This window comes from Myotis davidii, unplaced genomic scaffold (assembly GCF_000327345.1).
Source record: "Myotis davidii unplaced genomic scaffold, ASM32734v1 scaffold299, whole genome shotgun sequence".
NCBI lineage: Eukaryota > Metazoa > Chordata > Mammalia > Chiroptera > Vespertilionidae > Myotis > Myotis davidii.
In genome coordinates this window covers 5,741,009-5,757,296 of record NW_006293088.1, presented here as the reverse complement: position 1 = coordinate 5,757,296, position 16,288 = coordinate 5,741,009, and the positions used below count along the sequence as shown (strand labels likewise).

Sequence of the window (16,288 nt, the reverse complement as noted above, 5' to 3'; positions counted from 1 at the left end):
AGGAATGCAGCCTGGAGTCAAAGGCTTTGTCACAGCCTACTGAAAGCCTGGAAGCACAACCTGGATTGACCAAATTCTGAAGACAGAATTTAGGTGTGGACTGGGCCAAGAGGAAACAGTTTAAAACTGAGGAGGCTGAATATGACAAGCAGGGGGACAAGTGGCTTCTGAAGTGGCAAAGGCTGTCTTTGCCGATGAACTTCCCCTCCTACCTGCTCAAGGCATGGGAGAACTGCCCTTTCCAAGAACGCCTAAGACTGCTGAATCCCAGACCTGGAATTGGCAGCTCCACATGCTAAAATGATCAGAAATGTACGATGAAGACACTGATGGAGGACATGGAAAAGCTTCTCTAGAATGGGACACTTCTGTGAAAAAGTCTGAAAGAGATCATGGGATGACCACGACCCGAGGAACTGTACACGGCGGCACTGGTCAATGAGAACATCAGGCAACGCTGTGGGAAGAGCTGGATGCAGGTGACCAGCGGCTGGGTCTAGAGCTGCGGTGCTCAGTGCTGGCCACCCACTGGAATCAGGCTAAGGAGATGCTGCTCCTGGGTTTGGATTTATTTGGTCCAAATAAATCCCGGAAGTTTGGATTTATTTGGTCTGGGAAGTGGCCTGGCCTTAAGTGCCACTTATTAAAGACATTTTCGTCACCCGGCTGGCATGGCTCAGAGGTTGAGCATCCACCTATGAACCTTGGAGGTCATGCATCAATTCCTGGTCAGGGCATATGCCCGGGTTGCAGGCTCGATCCCCAATGTGGGGCATGCAGGAGGCAGCTGATCAATGGTTCTCTCTCTTCATTGATATTTCTCTCTCATTCTCTCTCCCTCTCTCTGAAATCAATAAAAAATATATTTAAAAAAATATATATATATTTAATAAAAAAAGACATTTTCTTCTATTCCCAGAGAAGAATAAAAGGAGGCTAGAAAGCAGCAGTCCTCATAGCGAAAGGCTCAGGTGAAAAGCCTTTGAGTGACTTGCTTCGAAGCAAACAAGCCTGTGAGGAGGGCGGGCTGGCCACCTAGGGCTTTCTACCAGGCTCACCTGCAGCCGCTCCCACCAGATCTGGCGGATGATCTCGCGTCGCTCGGGGACAAGCTTGTACTGGATAACCTCCTCCAGCTCGGACAGCATGTGGCAAGAAACCATGGCCTGACAAAAGCAAACCACATTCCAACTTAGTGCTACACGAGCCATCCAAAAGCCAGGCTTCATTTCAGTCACTCCTGGTGCAGGGTGTCTGCTGAGAAGAAGCAGGCCTGTGCTTAGCAGCTCAGCCGTGAGTCCTCAGTAGCCCACTCTGAGAAAAAGAGCTGGATGGGCCCCTAAAACAATACTCACCCCGTATGCCCGGCTGTAGCTCTCTCCCGCCATAGCAGTTAGCTCGGCATCCAGCAGGTCCCTGGCTTTGTCGATGCACTAGGAGAGAAACAGGGAGCCCCTGGAGTTGAGCGCTAGACTTGGGAGCTGAGGGTAGTGCTGTTATTTTCAGGCTTTTCAACGAGCTGCAGAAGTTACCTGTCTCACTTCAATTCCAATAATAAAGAGAAAAATTCACCAAAGAAGGGAAGAAACCTCTTCCTAAAGCTGAATGGCAAGGGAAGGGTACTGGTGTATGGCAGCCAAAAGCTTAACATCTATGATAACACCCCAAATCTTGGGTAAGGAGAGAGGGGAAATGTGTGCTTAGAATCACCGTGCTCTTGCATATCAAGAGGACAATTTGGGTATCTACCTGCTTTCACCTTTTTCTTGCAGGTCACATTTGTGAAACTAGAGTGTGCAAACACTCACGTGGCTTGGGGTGGGGTCATCTCTGGCTGAGAAGCACCTGTCCTCATGAGGGTGCCTCTGACATTGGGAGAAGAATGCCCGGGCTTCTCCATGTACAAACGGGGCTTTGGGCCAATGACTGGATGGCCCACGTCTCAGTTCTTGTCACTAAATCAAGGCCCCAGGGACGGCCAATGGGACTGCAATTGCAGCCTACGCTGTTTCTCCAGTTAAAAACCCATCATGCGGAGCTTTTCCTTGTTTGAATGTTTAAGGTTAATTTCTATGTCCCCCTCCTTTAAGTGCTCAGGTCATTTACCCAAGCACCTCATTCAAGACAGTCTGGTGCCCGACAGGGTGGATGTGATTGCTTCATTATGTCATTCTGCAAGTCAGCACAGGGCTGTCAAATAAAGCACTGGCTTTTCTGGAAGGTCATCAACGTGCGACACACCTACAGAACCAGAAGACACCTGTGACTGATTTCTGCTGCAGGGGGGATGGCTGATGAAACAGTTTCTCTCTGTGGCAAGGACCGCCAAGGCAAGTGGTAAGAAGGATGCAGTGATGACATTGTATCCAAGAAGCTAACTCCGAAAGTGATGCCATGGTCCCTTCTGGAACACACCTGTCCATCTCTAAAGGAAAGTGGCCCTGGCTAATGTGCTGGCAGCCTACTTCTTCTGAGAGTGACACTCTCTGAGGAGCTCACTGAACTGGACTCCAGAGCTGAAGGGCAGCAGCCTGTTTGCACAGGCACCATGTGCCTAGGAACTGACAGGCCACGTATAATTACCTTGTTTTTGCTAGATGGTCTGGGTACACATGTGGTTTTTACCTGTTGTGCCAGGGAGAAGAGGTCCTGATGTAGCGCCAGCACGGCTCTGTAAAATGCCCCATCGTGGGTGTCCCGAGGGATCATACAGGTGTATTCCTCCATGCTGTCCCACTGACCTACACACACACACACACACACACACACACACACACACACACACGCACACGCACACCGTGGGGGGCGGGGGAGAGGGAGAGAAGCATTAGGGTGGCCAACTTCCTGGGCTAAAGGCAGCATCTCAAAGAGACCTTGTCATTGTTACTTGCACTTAGTTTGGGGTTCAAACAAGACAAACTTGAGCCTGATGTATCAAAATCCTACAGAGAACCCTCCACACTCTGTGAGGTTGAGCAACCCATTCCCACAAACAAAGCCACACCTGTCTTCTGAACACAGGACTCCACGCTGCCCCAGGGAGCTCCATGAAGGATGGGAGGAATGGCCTGAGTGCAAAGCCCGCATGACAAGAGGGTTTGATGCAGTACCTCATTAACCTGGAGAACTCGCTCAGGTTTCTCTAGGTGAGATGGAATGGCTTTCTTCCTCACTAGTGAAGCATCTCCCAGTTCAATGGTACATTGGAAATTACATTTCCCCTTAACAACTGAAAATGGCCATTATCCAGACAGGGGACAGGATTAGACAAATAGTTTGCCCTTCTTACTCTGGCAGTACCTTTGCCTCGGAAGGCAGGAGATAAATAGAAAGATGGCCTAGGTCATGGCACAGTAGCCTGTGTCGTGGCCGAGTGGGAAAATGTTTGCAGCCAGGAACGCAGCTGGAATGGCTTCCCCTGGTGGGGTAAGCATGTATCGAATGCCAGGGGTTCTAAGACCATCTGCAGAAAAGATATCAGCTTCATTAGCTGCAAACTGCAGGGCTGCCAATTTCATAAGGCATTTTCCTGCCTTTCACTCCTGCCCAGGAGCTCATCCATTCTCTATGCCTCTGGGTAAAAGCAAAATAGCAAACAATGACTCCTCAGGAAGTAATTTATTTTAGAAAAATGTGTTGGATCCAGCCCAGAGCTCATGAAAGGAAAGGCTATAAGCTCTGTGACTCAAGAGGGATAGAATGTGGGTGGAAGGTTATGTAACCTTCCTCGGGGCTTGATGGGTGAAGTGCTTCTCCTGCAACATCCTCTGGACCCTCCCCGCTCATCAACATCTCTGGAACAGACACTGGTCACCCCCCTCAACTGGGGGTTGAGGTCAGAAATCTACTGTCTGTGGGGGTTAAAAGGAAACCTCTGCTTTCAAATACTTGAAGAATGGGAGTAAGGCAGGCAGCAAGGAGGAGAAGAGAGAAAACAAAATTGCTAAAATGTTTATAATTGTTAGAGACAGTGAAAGGAATATGGGGGCTCAATAGATGATCTTCTTCACTTTTATATATGTTGGGAAAGTTAAGAAATAAAAGGAGACAGACAGCTCTCTTCTCTCTTTGTTTCTGCTTGGGTGAAAGACATGATGGGTGGAGCTCCAGCAACTGTACTGGATCATGAGGTAGACTGAACACAGAGGCCCCATGCAAAGCAGAAATAGGGAAAAAGGCTAACGACAATGGAGACAGAATACTAGTCTGGGAATGCCTACTTGAGATTTCTTTAATCAGAGAGAAAATAAACCAGTAACTTGTTTAAAGCAAAAAGACAAGCCCCAAACAAAACCAAATACACCTAAGTCATCTGAATTTTGATGCTTGTTCACTGCTTTCCTTGGCTTCCCCGTGCAAAGCCATTTTTACCCAAGTCTAACAAGTTAGTCAAAATCATCCGGTAGGGACAGATGCAAAAGACAGAGGCGCACAGACTGCTTGGCACTTCTGCAGATCTGACATCCTACCTGCAGCCGCAGTACCTTGCTTTCTTTTCTGATGTGAGCACCCAGCCTCACTCTCCGCACACTGACTAGGGCGCCTATGAGGGAAGCCTTACCTAAACCCCATGCAGCTGCAGCAGCCATCCGGGCCATCTTGGCTTGGGTCTCATCGTTAACCAGGGTCCACTTTTCACAGCACTGCTGGTGGAGCTGTCCCCTGGAGGAAAAGAATTATATGTTTGGGTTAACCAAAATCACCTCTATAACTTTGCCGCTCTTTTGCCTCTTGGGTTAGCTGAGGACCACAGAGGAAGTGGATGATAGGGACCTGCTTTGAACCATGAGCCTTTAAATCAGTGGTTCTCAACCTTCCTAATGCCGTGAACCTTTAATACAGTTCCTCATGTTGTGGTGACCCCCAACCATAAAATTATTTTCGTTGCTACTTCATAACTGTAATGTTGCTACTGTTATGAATCATGATGTAAATATCTGATATGCAGGATGTATTTTCATTGTTACAAATTGAACATAATTAAAGCACAGTGATTAATCACAAAAACAATATGTAATTATATATGTGTTTTCCGGTGGTCTTAGGCGACCTTTGTTGAAAGGGTCATTCAACCCCCAAAGGGGTCGCGACCCACAGGTTGAGAACCACTGCTTTAAATGAAAAGCACTTTCAACTGGATCACACGACAGAGAAGTGACTGGCAATTTGTTGTTCCTATGGCCTGGTACTCATAATTTATCTGACAGTGAGTTATCAAAATAGGGACCATGTCTAACTTGATTCGATGTGAAATGTCCTGAACTTCTGGCCCCCTTCATAAATATTAAATACCATCTCTTGCATGCCAATGAACTCTAACTCATTCCCTCTGGCAGGCCTAGAGAGAAAGCGATCTGAAGAGACACATCTGGACATTCGTTTTTAGCTCAAAGCTATAGGGAGAACTGGCTCTTCGAAGGCTTACACCCATGGTTGCAGGCTGAAATGAAACTCAAATGAAATCAATCTGCACCGAAGGAAGAAGGCTCTTCAATGGTCATATGCTGCTTATTCTCAGAGGTTTGCACAATTACCATGAGTGTGGCTAAAGACTATGAGATATTGAGATTATGAGTGATCTCAACAGACTCTGGTACTCATTTTCCCTCCCAAATAAAAGCAAAAGTTTATTTAGAAAGTCCAAGAGGTAGAAAAAGTGAGCCAGCTGGGCTGCATGGGCTCAGGGAACGAATTACAGAGGCAAAAGAAGGGCCCTTGGAGCTTAGCGGAGAGAGAGAGAGAACAAAGGCACGCGCCTTGAGGAAAGCAGGGATAGCAGAATTCAAAGCTTGTTGCCACAAACAATTCAGCATCCCTCTAGTCTTTTGTCAGGACTACCCCCTTCTGGGCCCAGGGTCTAAGGCAGTGGTTCTCAACCTTCTGGCCCTTTAAATACAGTTCCTCATGTTGTGACCCAACCATAAAATTATGTTCATTGCTACTTCATAACTGTAAAGTTGCTACTGTTATGAATCGTAATGTAAATATCTGATATGCAGGATTGTCTTAGGCGACCCCTGTGAAAGGGTTGTTCGACCGCCAAAGGGGTCGCAACCCACAGGTTGAGAACCACTGGTCTAAGGGTTTAGCTTTTTGCTTTTCATTTAGAGGAAGGGAGCAAGTTCAATGTGAAACACTATGAATGATTACCCCAAGAGACCAGGCAGAAGCAGTGCAGGAGCAGCATTCTGGGAAGGCAGCCCTGACAGTGGACACAGGTACCGCCTTCAAAGCTGCGGCTGTGTCAACAGCTGTCAGAATTCTACCCAGGGAGGTGGGGTTCCTCTCCCACAGTATTTGTTATGAGCAAGCATGCAAAAATAAAAAAGAATAAAAGAAAAAAGAACGCAGAATATACTGAGTCCTAACTCTCAAAGGCAGTGGCAGGGGGGAGGGAGCGGGGGAGAGAACAAAATCAAATTAATAAAAAATGTGGGCCGAAACTGGTTTGGCTCAGTGGATAGAGCGTCGGCCTGCGGACTGAGGGGTCCAAGATTCGATTCCGGTCAAGGGCATGTACCTTGGTTGCGGGCACATCCCCAGTGGGGAGCGTGCAGGAGGCGGCTGATCGATGTTTCTCTCTCATCGATGTTTCTGACTCTCTATCTCTCTTCCTTCCTCTCTGTAGAAAATCAATAAAATATATTTTAAAAAAATTGTAAAAATAAAAAAAATAAGAAATGTGAGACTGTGTGTGGGGCAAACATTAGGATCTGCTTTCTGACACCTCTCACTGCACACCAGGGAGGAATATGTAAAGGCTTCATCCCCAGGACTTTGACTTTCCTACCCAGTGTAGCAGCAGAAAGCTTAGAACACCAAGCAGTTGGCTGACTCCCACATAACCTGTTCTCAAGGATCCGGAGGCGATCTAAGGAACACTGTGGCGAGGGGGTTTACCTAGGCTCACTCTGGCTGCAGCTGTGGCTGTGTGCATTATGGGGCTGGAGGCTGACTCCTGTAGTTTAGCTTCCTAGAGGCAGATGAGTATGGGCACAGGGGTAGGGTCTTAACTCAGTGGTAGCCCTGGATCATTCCACCTCTAGTAAATGCCTGCCTCAGGCATGTTCAGGGTATATATTCAAAGCAAAAGCAATTTAGAATTACTCTAAATAAACTGAATAAACCATGTAAGGAATCTACATATAATCAGGAAAAGAATTCTGCTTCTCTCATCTCTTTTAAAAATCTTTTAGTCTGCTTCATTCTTAAACCCCTTGGTCAGCATCACTGCCACTTATACTTTATAGGTGATTATAAAGCTGGAATGAACCCAAGGGGTCCGAGGTAAATGGGACTGAGGACTGCAGTGTCAGGAGACCTGGATCACAGGGCTCTTGGGAGACCTCAGGCCGGCTGTGCCAACTTCTGAGATGCTCAGTTTCCCAACTGTCACATAGGTGGACTAGACACAACTGCATCTAAGATCTCTTCTCATATATCTAAGCTGTCCCTACTTAACCCATCTAAGGAAAGTAGTTGTCTTTAATTTAGAAAAGGTGGGAGGGGAAGGGACCAGGAGAGATTTCAAAGGAGGAAGAGGCAGTCCAGATAGACCTTAAAAGATGGGGAGGATTTCAAAGAGGCAAAGGAGCAGAAGAAAAGGTAGGCAATTCAGGAAACTGAAGGAACAAATGCAGAGAAAAATTCTGTGGGGTTTGGAGAAGAGCAAATAGTTTGGCCAGAGCACAGATTCTGGGCAGAGGCCACTGAGAAATGGGCTGAAGAAGTGGGCTGAGATCACAACACAGAAGACTTTGATGTGAGTCTGTGATATTTGTACTAAATCATTCGAAGAACTGATTAGAGTTTAATTTTGAGAATATTTACATTTTTTATCTTCCTCTTAATAACATATAGCCCTGACCGGTTTGGCTCAGTGGATAGAGCATCGGCCTGCGGACTGAGAGGTCCCAGGTTCGATTCCGGTCAAGGGCATGTACCTTGGTTGCGGGCACATCCCCAGTAGGGGGTGTGCAAGAGGCAGCTGATTCATGTTTCTCTCTCATCGATGTTGCTGACTCTCTATCCCTCTCCCTTCCTCTCTGTAAAAAATCTATAAAATATATTTTAAAAAATAACATATAGTTGTATGATAACCAATTTGAAAGTTAAAGAAAACAGGTTTTGAAATAATGTAGTTAATTCTTATTAACATATGTTTCTCTTACTTTTGATCAGTACCAGCCAATAGAAAATTCTATGGTGAGGGACATGTTCTATATCTGCCCTGTTCAATGCAGTAGCCACTAGACACAGTGGCTATTGAGGACTTGAAATGTGGCTAGTGTGACTGGATTATTAATTTAATTAGTGGCCACCACATTGGACAGTGCAGTTTAAATACCTGTTGGACATAAAAAAACATACCCCAGCTTTAGTTGCACAAACTGATGGAGCAGATTTGATAGGATATGTTTCTTCAATTTATTGAGGTAAATGATGAATATGGAATGCTAATTATGGAAATAAATGATAACACTTGAATCTCTTTAATAACGGCTGCCAGAAAAACTTATTTCAAATAACTATATACAGACTTTAATGCCTAAGGCTAAATACATTGACATTAAATTTTCATATACAACATCTTTTATTTGGGAAATATAACTCTATATTAAGAAATAAAAATAGCAATCATTTAGCAAAAGAATATCTGTGATTAGGTACAGAAAGAATATGTGCAGCAAGAGATCATTCTTTTTAGAAGTCTTACTTTGATTTTTCAATTATATTTTTTAAACTCCGAGGTATAAAGTTTTTAAACAAATCAAAATTTGCCTATATTAAAAAGCCTGTGGTTTAGTGATGCTGTCATTGAAAAGATGAGGACGCACCTGTAGGTACTCATATGGAACAGTGGTCTAGACTTGTTAAATGAAAAAGACAAGGTGCAAAACGGTGTGTTGACTGCATTGTCATAACATAGATGCTTGCGTGCACGGGTCCTCCCTGAAGTCTACACGAGGACCTGGTCTCTGTGCCATAAGTCTGAGTGGCTGGGAGACTTGGTTTTCATAGTTCCATCACTGTTCTTTTACTACTGAATTCTGTGCTATGTGTATATTACCTTTTCAAAAAATAATGCTTTAAAAAAATGAATACAAAGCTGTAGATTAAAAAAATAGAAGCCTTCAGGGACAGAGGTTCCCCATGCAGATCCAAATGCAAGGGCACAGGCCTGCAGATTCTATCTCCCCAAGACAGCTCCTTGGAAGTCCGGTTCAGGGGAACCTTATGCTTTGGGTTAATCAGGCCTCTGAGGAGCGCTGGGTGTTCCAGCCTCACCTTCATTCTGGAAGCTCAAACTGTAATGCCTTTACCACCCCCCCCCACTTCCACATCTAGTACTTCTCCAAATCCCGCTAATGCCACTTCCTAAACATCTCTGGATCCAGCCCTTCTCCATCCCCACTGCCTCAGCTTTCCCTCTTTGCCACCATCATCTCTCCCCTTGGATGGCCTCTGAACTTGTCTTGCTATCTCCTCTAGCATGCCTTCAATCCTCTTCAATTTGCCCCTAAAGGGTCTTTATAAACCTGTCAATTATGGCTCTTCAAATATTTGGATGACTGTCCAGTAACCCTTAGGTTAAAGTCCAAATGCCTAACTTGGCCTATAAGCTGCACTTGCTACGGTCCCTTTCTACTTCTCCTGCTCACCTTTTACCTCTTTCCACATCACACCTGACCCCCAGCCATACTGAACTTTCAGAATCTTGAATCTACATTGCTTGCTCCTCCTCACTGCACAGGTCCAAGTAGGATATCACTCCCAACTGGAAGCTTTCTTGAACCTTCCAAGCCTGGATTAGGATTCTTATTTCCCACAGTTCCCTGAGCTTCCCTGTGTAACTGTATTCACGCTGCATTACAACAGCCTGGTTGTCCCCTCCAAAAGCTTGGGAAAGGCAGGGGTTGTGTCCGTCTCATTCATGGCTGTGTCCTTGGGGCCTGGCACAGACACTGGCAAAGAATAAGTGCTCAATAATTACTGGTTGAATGAACGAATCGGGAACCATTCTATGTCCAACAGAAAGTCAGATAATCTACCATGGGAAGGTGGACTGGCATTTTAACTATTTAAAACTATAGTTAAACTATTTTTTTTAAATATATTTATTTCAGAAAGAAAGGGAGAAGGAGAGAGAGATAGAAACATCAATGATGAGAGAGAATCATTGATCGGTTGCCTCCTGCACACCCCCTACTGGGGGATCAATCCCCACAACCCAGGCATGTGCCCTTGGCCGGAATTGAACCTGGACCCTTCAGTCCGCAGGCTGATGCTTGAGCCAAGCCGGCTAGGGCTATAGTTAAACTATTTAACGACTGGAGTGTGGCACCTTGTTATAACTATTTAAAAAAACTGCACTTGATGCTAGAAAACAAGAATGGAAACCATTTTTTTCTTAACTGCCTCCATAAATTCCCCAAACCAAGACATAGGCAAGTGTTCTCAACTAAGCACCACTGTTGCTTCTACCTAGGAGTCCTTTCCCCTCTCCCACTCTCCTTCACCTGCCTCCAACCGTGGCCCTTCCTCCAGGGGGAACTGCAGGATCAGCCTTCGGTCTTGTGAAGTCACGAGCTCATATCGTGGTCACTGTCCGCTGAGGCTTTAGTAACTATCTGTTATGTGCTTGTCTCACCACCTCACAACGGAGGCCTTGTTTTCTGTCTTTTTTACACCTGGAGCCTGGCATAGGGCTGGGCACATAAGCAAGCATTCAGTAAAGGGCAGTCATTTGTTCTTTCCTAAACTCACTGGCAAGTGCTAACAAATAGGATCTAGACCAGCGGTTCTCAATCCGTGGGTCGCGACCCCTTTGGCGGTTGAACGACCCTTTCACAGGATTCGCCTAAGACCATCCTGCATATCAGATATTTACATTACGATTCATAACAGTAGCAACATTACAGTTATGAAGCAGCAACGAAAATAATTTTATGGTTGGGTCACAACATGAGGAACTGTATTTCAAGGGCCAGAAGGTTGAGAACCACTGAGCTAGGCGGTCTTCATCAGTCAGTGAAGGTCGAGAGGCAGATGGAAGGAGCAGGTGCAGATCCAGAGCAGAACCCAAGCCTGTCCTGTCCCAGAGCATGACAAAATCTATGTTGTTTTTTTTAAAGAACCTTTTTTCTATTTAGCACTGAGACAGAAATACTCATGGGAAAATACCAAATGAAACAAACTTAGAGAACTCTGGGGGAGGCCTTTCAAAGCCACTCTCTAGCAGCCACTCGACCATCACCCTGCTGCAGCTCACCATTCTCCCAAGGCCTCGAGGCAGCGCATGCGGCCCAGCATCAGCTCTGGGTCATCCTTGTTGGTGTCCATTTTCTTATCATAGGCTACAAGGGCATCCTCCCACTCGTGCAGTTTCTCATACCAGGTGGCCTGGATCTCCTGCCAAGTGGAAAAGAAGGACTATGGTGAAGCACGGAGAACAAGAGGGACACACAGTCTTTCCTAAGGTGCCGTGTTGTATGGATGACACTTCACCTATCACAGTATGTCTTGGCCTTGATGGAAAAGAACTTCCGAATGTTTGAGGTATGCTGGGTGATGATAGGAATGTTGGTTCTTGGCACACCGATGGAATGAATGATCCTGGGATAAGCTGAGAGTAGATGTCAGGTCATGTCCTCCCCCATCATTTCCTGCCCAGATACAGAGGCCACCAGAATGCCAGTGTGCAGGGTACGAGGACAGGAGAAACCATCTGGGACAGCAGGAAGCCCCGAACAGAGCTCCTGCAGGGTGCCAAGGCCTGATCTGCTGGAGTGCTAATGGCGGCCACATGGCAGGGATGGCAACTGCTTGCTCAATGGGGCCAAAAGTCAGGCCACATCTGCATATTTGCTGGAGGAAAACAGCTCACTTTTGAAAGGCTTTTGATTCTCTGCATCTCTTCATGCATTTTTAAATTTCCAGGAAATAATTTAAGTACAATATAATACCACCACTTAAAATTCTTTGGAAAACCTTTCCCCCTTCTCCTCAAGTCCCCCATCCAACGTTCCTTCCTGCTCAGCGCTTGGCAGCTTCACCAGTGTCAGGGCCAAAGGGTGGATTCCAGCACTGGGCAGATGGCATGCCACGCTGAAACGCAGTGTCAGCCACGTGAGAAGAGGAGCTGCAGGCTGTGGCTCTCTAAATGGTCAGGGGGCTGTTTTATGTCTCAGTCTGCCCTCCATCTGCCCTCTACCTCAGCTGGTTTTCTGGGCTTCATCACTAGCTTAGTAAATGACTATTTCTCTACCAGACCAGGGCAGTGGCTCTCCAGGGATTTCTTTAACAACAATATGATTCTGCAGTGGAATTTATATGAAATAATGCAGGGCCCACAATAGTTCCCCCTATTACCCTTCTCTCCTTTGTAAATAAAACTGATATTTGAGTACCATATACACTCATAGCAACTCAGCTAAGCTCGCTGAAAGGGTCTTTTCTTGTTGAACCTCTGTAAGGAGGTCATTTCCATTTTAGGTCATTAACTTGTACTTCCCCCCTTGTTTATTTCAGCAGAGCCAATCCCCTCTGCTGCTCCTGAACTAATCCTGCTTCCACCAACGCCTTTTTTTCAGTGTCAGTGGATAGTGGGGTTCCCGAAATGGGCATCTCTGGCTCCGTGGCAGGTAAAACTACCGAAGCTTCATTTTCCAAGCCTGTTTAGACTATGCCTCAACATGAAAGAGAAAACTCACAGAGAAAGAGTGACTGCAAAGACTGTGAAATTAAAAACTCTTAAATTAAGAAGTAAACACTGGAGAGTTTCCCGGTTTGCATTTCTATACGGGATGGAAAAGGAGGGCTAATGACTAATGTGTGGCACACGCAGTATGAACAAGCAGAAACTGGAGGGAGCGGCATATGGAGCAGGTCAGAGACGGGGCAGGATATTTTGAAGTGCAATAGATTGCAGAAACTATAAGGTCTAAGCAATGAATCACACAAAATGCTAATGAGATTGCTGTTACATAAATTGTGCTGAGAAAGCGCAGGTTCTGCCAAGGAAAAGCAAACCATTGTCAAGTTTAATATGATTCAGCTACCTACATATAACAGAAAACCAACCATGGGTTTAGCAGTAACCCTGAAGCTAATGGCCACCTTTAGGACCTGGAGACAGAGCGACTTTCATGTAAGGTGGGCATTCTTAGCCACTGGGGTAAAAACCATCCGTTTGGAGATCACCTGAATACCAGATGACTGTGGCATCCTGGTTTCAAACTGGCACTCACTGTGGTCTAGAGCTCTAAGGCTATCAAAGAAGAGTACATCTTTGTCTGGGTGGACTGCCTAAGTGCCCACTCTGCCAACTTTCTTCCCTCAGCAAACAAGGACGGTGGCATGGATGAATGAGACATAGTTCTTTCTGTTTTGTCATCTGGAGAGATGCTTTCTTAGTCTAGTTACAGATCTATGCTCAAGACAGCCCAATATTCCCTTAATGGGTTCAGTCCTGTGTGAAGCAAAAGCCTGGGAAGTAGTCACACTTTTCTTCACTCTGACACCCTGGGCTCTTGATTAAAGCAAACCAGAGTAGGTGACCTACACTACCAGTGCAGGGCTCCTTATCAGATATATGGACCCAGAACTCCCTGCCCTTCCAGGAAGTCAATGCTAAGTTGATTAAGTCGATGCTTTATATACGGTTAGGAAGTTACCAAAGCACCCTCCCAGGACCACAGAGAGTAATGGAAAGATTTTAATATTGGTAGGGCAAAGATGGCAGAAGAGAAGAAGCTATGTAAGCAATAATGAAATGGAACAATCACTCAATATCAGGTATAAATTATAGTATATTTTTTTCTGGAGAATTGGCCATGGTTTTTTTCTGATGTATTGAATGTTAATTGTGGGCCAGTGGCAATGCCAGCTGCCACAGATGACACAAAGAGAAATCAGGTCGGGCCTAAACACCTGGGCTCTGATGCCAGACTGCCCAGGTTCAAGTGCTGGTTCTGCCTTTGATTCCCTCTCTCAGCTCAGGCGAGGTTGTTATCCTGCTGGGACCACAGTCTCTCATCTGTAAAACGGGGTGACAACAGTACCGATTCATGAAGCTGTTGTGAGGACTGAATTAGATGAAGGAGATAAAGCACTGAGCAAAGGCGCATGCTGAGAGTTTGATAAATCCCAGCTATTACTGTTTACGGACTCCGTCTTCAGGATCTGTGTTCACTGTGAATAGAGTCCATATAGCCACTGTCTCCTTTGTCCTTAAGGTGCCGGAATAGGTAAGTTACATCAGACTGTTACCAATAAGAAAAATGACAAGGAAAGTAACTTTCTCAAGGTTGTGGCCAAGTGCATCCCTGGCCAGGTTGCTACCTCTTACTTTTCTAAAAGGAATGAGGCACTTACCAGCTCTCCGAAGTGTTTCATGGCATATTCCAACACGCCGGCAGCGGCCTCTGGCTGCTGTAGCTTATTATTAATGCTGGGAAAACAAAAGGACGAGGTGGTTATACACAAAACGTGAGAGCATGGGAGGCGTGGGTCATTTGTGGGCAGGTGGCTCACCAGCACGTTGGGGACAGTGTTTTGCAGATGCAGAGAGAGAACTAATTGCTATTCCCACTCAGAAAGCTCAGCCTGCATGATTGCATCTTGATCGCATACTCATTGTGAGGGGGCAGTTGGTAGACAGGAAGCCTTGCCTGCTCGGCCCTTCCTCCAGCTGGCACAGGCTGGTTTCCTCTTAGACACTGTAGGGCAGGCAGCACATGTCTGCCTTTTAAAAACTAGCCACTCTGGATCCCAAACTGTCCCTGTTGTATAGCACAATCAGATGAGGTACCTTTGAACTTTTAACTCTTACTTCTTCTACCCCATTGCCTTCAGTAATAAGAATAACCAAAATAAATAAAAGTCACTAGGCTCTGTGGGCAACACAGAAATGACAGTGAGGCCCTAACCGGTTTGGCTCAGTGGATAGAGCCTCGGCCTGCGGACTGAAAGGTCCCAGGTTCGATTCCGGCCAAGGGCATGTGCCTTGGTTGCGGGCACATCCCCGGTGGGGGTGTGTGTGCAGGAGGCAGCTGATCGATGTTTCTCTCTCATCGATATTTCTGGCTCTCTGTCCCTCTCCTTTCCTCTCTGTGAAAAATTAATAAAATATATTAAAAAAAAAAAGAAATGACAGTGAGGTTGGGTCACCCACGTCAATGACAGCAAATCCCGGGGACTGTGGCTGGGCAGCCATCTTGCCTGCTCCCCTGACGCCTCCTCTCCTCTGAGTTCAGATGCCCCCTCAGTCCCTCTTCAAGGACCACCACCTACTTCTGCAACAGGCTGCGAAGGAACCAGATTCAGCATTACCTGCCTGGTCTCTGGCAGAGAGCCGCCTTTTCTTAAACACCCCCCTTCTTTGGTGATGTCACCTGCGGGCAGCATGTGGCAATAGGGACTGGAGGACTGTAACTGTGTTGGGGCAACTAGCAGTAATGCAGGAAGGCCTGGTGGCTGGAATCAGTTCATCAGAGAGGCTGCAAATGGTCCTGAAAGCAGGAGAGCGCAGGACTTAGACCTTGTTCCAGTGGGGACCTATGTAAGAGGGGGAACCGCAGACGACACAACACTACACCCAAGCCTGAGTTATGGAAGGAGGTTAGAAGGGAAGGCACAGGCTTGAGCAAGTCAAAGGACAACATGATTCTATCTGCTCACAGGTAGGGAGCAAAATGCGACAGACCAACTTGGAAGTCTAGACTGGTTTAACAAGCAAGAAGCGAGTTTACTGCCCTGAGTACGAACTATTTGACTAGAATTCATTTTTAAGTGGTTTTGGGAAATTCCAGGTTTTCAGTTCAATGTGGTAATATGGCAAGAGATTACTGTTACAAATATTATTATTCTTTTTTTTAATGAATGCTTCACGAATTTGCGTGTCATCCTTGAGCAGGGGCCATGCTAATCTTTGTATCGTTCCAATTTTAGTATATGTGCTGCCAAAGTGAGCACATAAATATTCTTTTTAAAAAATTGAGTACCATTACATTTTTTCCAATAAAACCAAGAGGGAACCGCCCAGAAATATGATGAACTGGAGCAGTTAACATTTGTGAAAGTAATAATCTAATGTCTCATACTTACGGAGCACATTTCAAACAATCTTTCCAACCTCTCACTGCCTTGACCTCACACATCCCTAAGAGAATGAAGGGAAAGGTATGCTCAGTCCTGTTTTACTCCTGACGAGACTAAGGCCCACACGGGCAGTGATTTCCCCAACGCCTACAGTGACTGGGGACAGTGCCACTGTGCCCACAGCAAT

The 16,288-nt window shown here is 46.0% G+C and overlaps 1 protein-coding gene across 2 annotated transcripts in view; it reads right to left on the bottom strand.

Annotated features, from left to right (window-relative positions):
• Window positions 1–16,288, bottom strand: part of MTOR (mechanistic target of rapamycin (serine/threonine kinase)) — a 113,135-nt gene that overhangs the window by 28,662 nt on the left and 68,185 nt on the right. For both annotated transcript variants that reach the window (XM_006766723.2, XM_015565890.1), the window contains 6 exons: window positions 14,377–14,452; window positions 11,273–11,412; window positions 4,562–4,662; window positions 2,626–2,741; window positions 1,356–1,433; window positions 1,059–1,166 (listed from right to left, as the gene is read on the bottom strand). In XM_006766723.2, coding sequence (XP_006766786.1) covers window positions 1,059–1,166; window positions 1,356–1,433; window positions 2,626–2,741; window positions 4,562–4,662; window positions 11,273–11,412; window positions 14,377–14,452 — 619 coding nt within the window. The remainder of the gene's footprint in view (window positions 1–1,058; window positions 1,167–1,355; window positions 1,434–2,625; window positions 2,742–4,561; window positions 4,663–11,272; window positions 11,413–14,376; window positions 14,453–16,288) is intronic.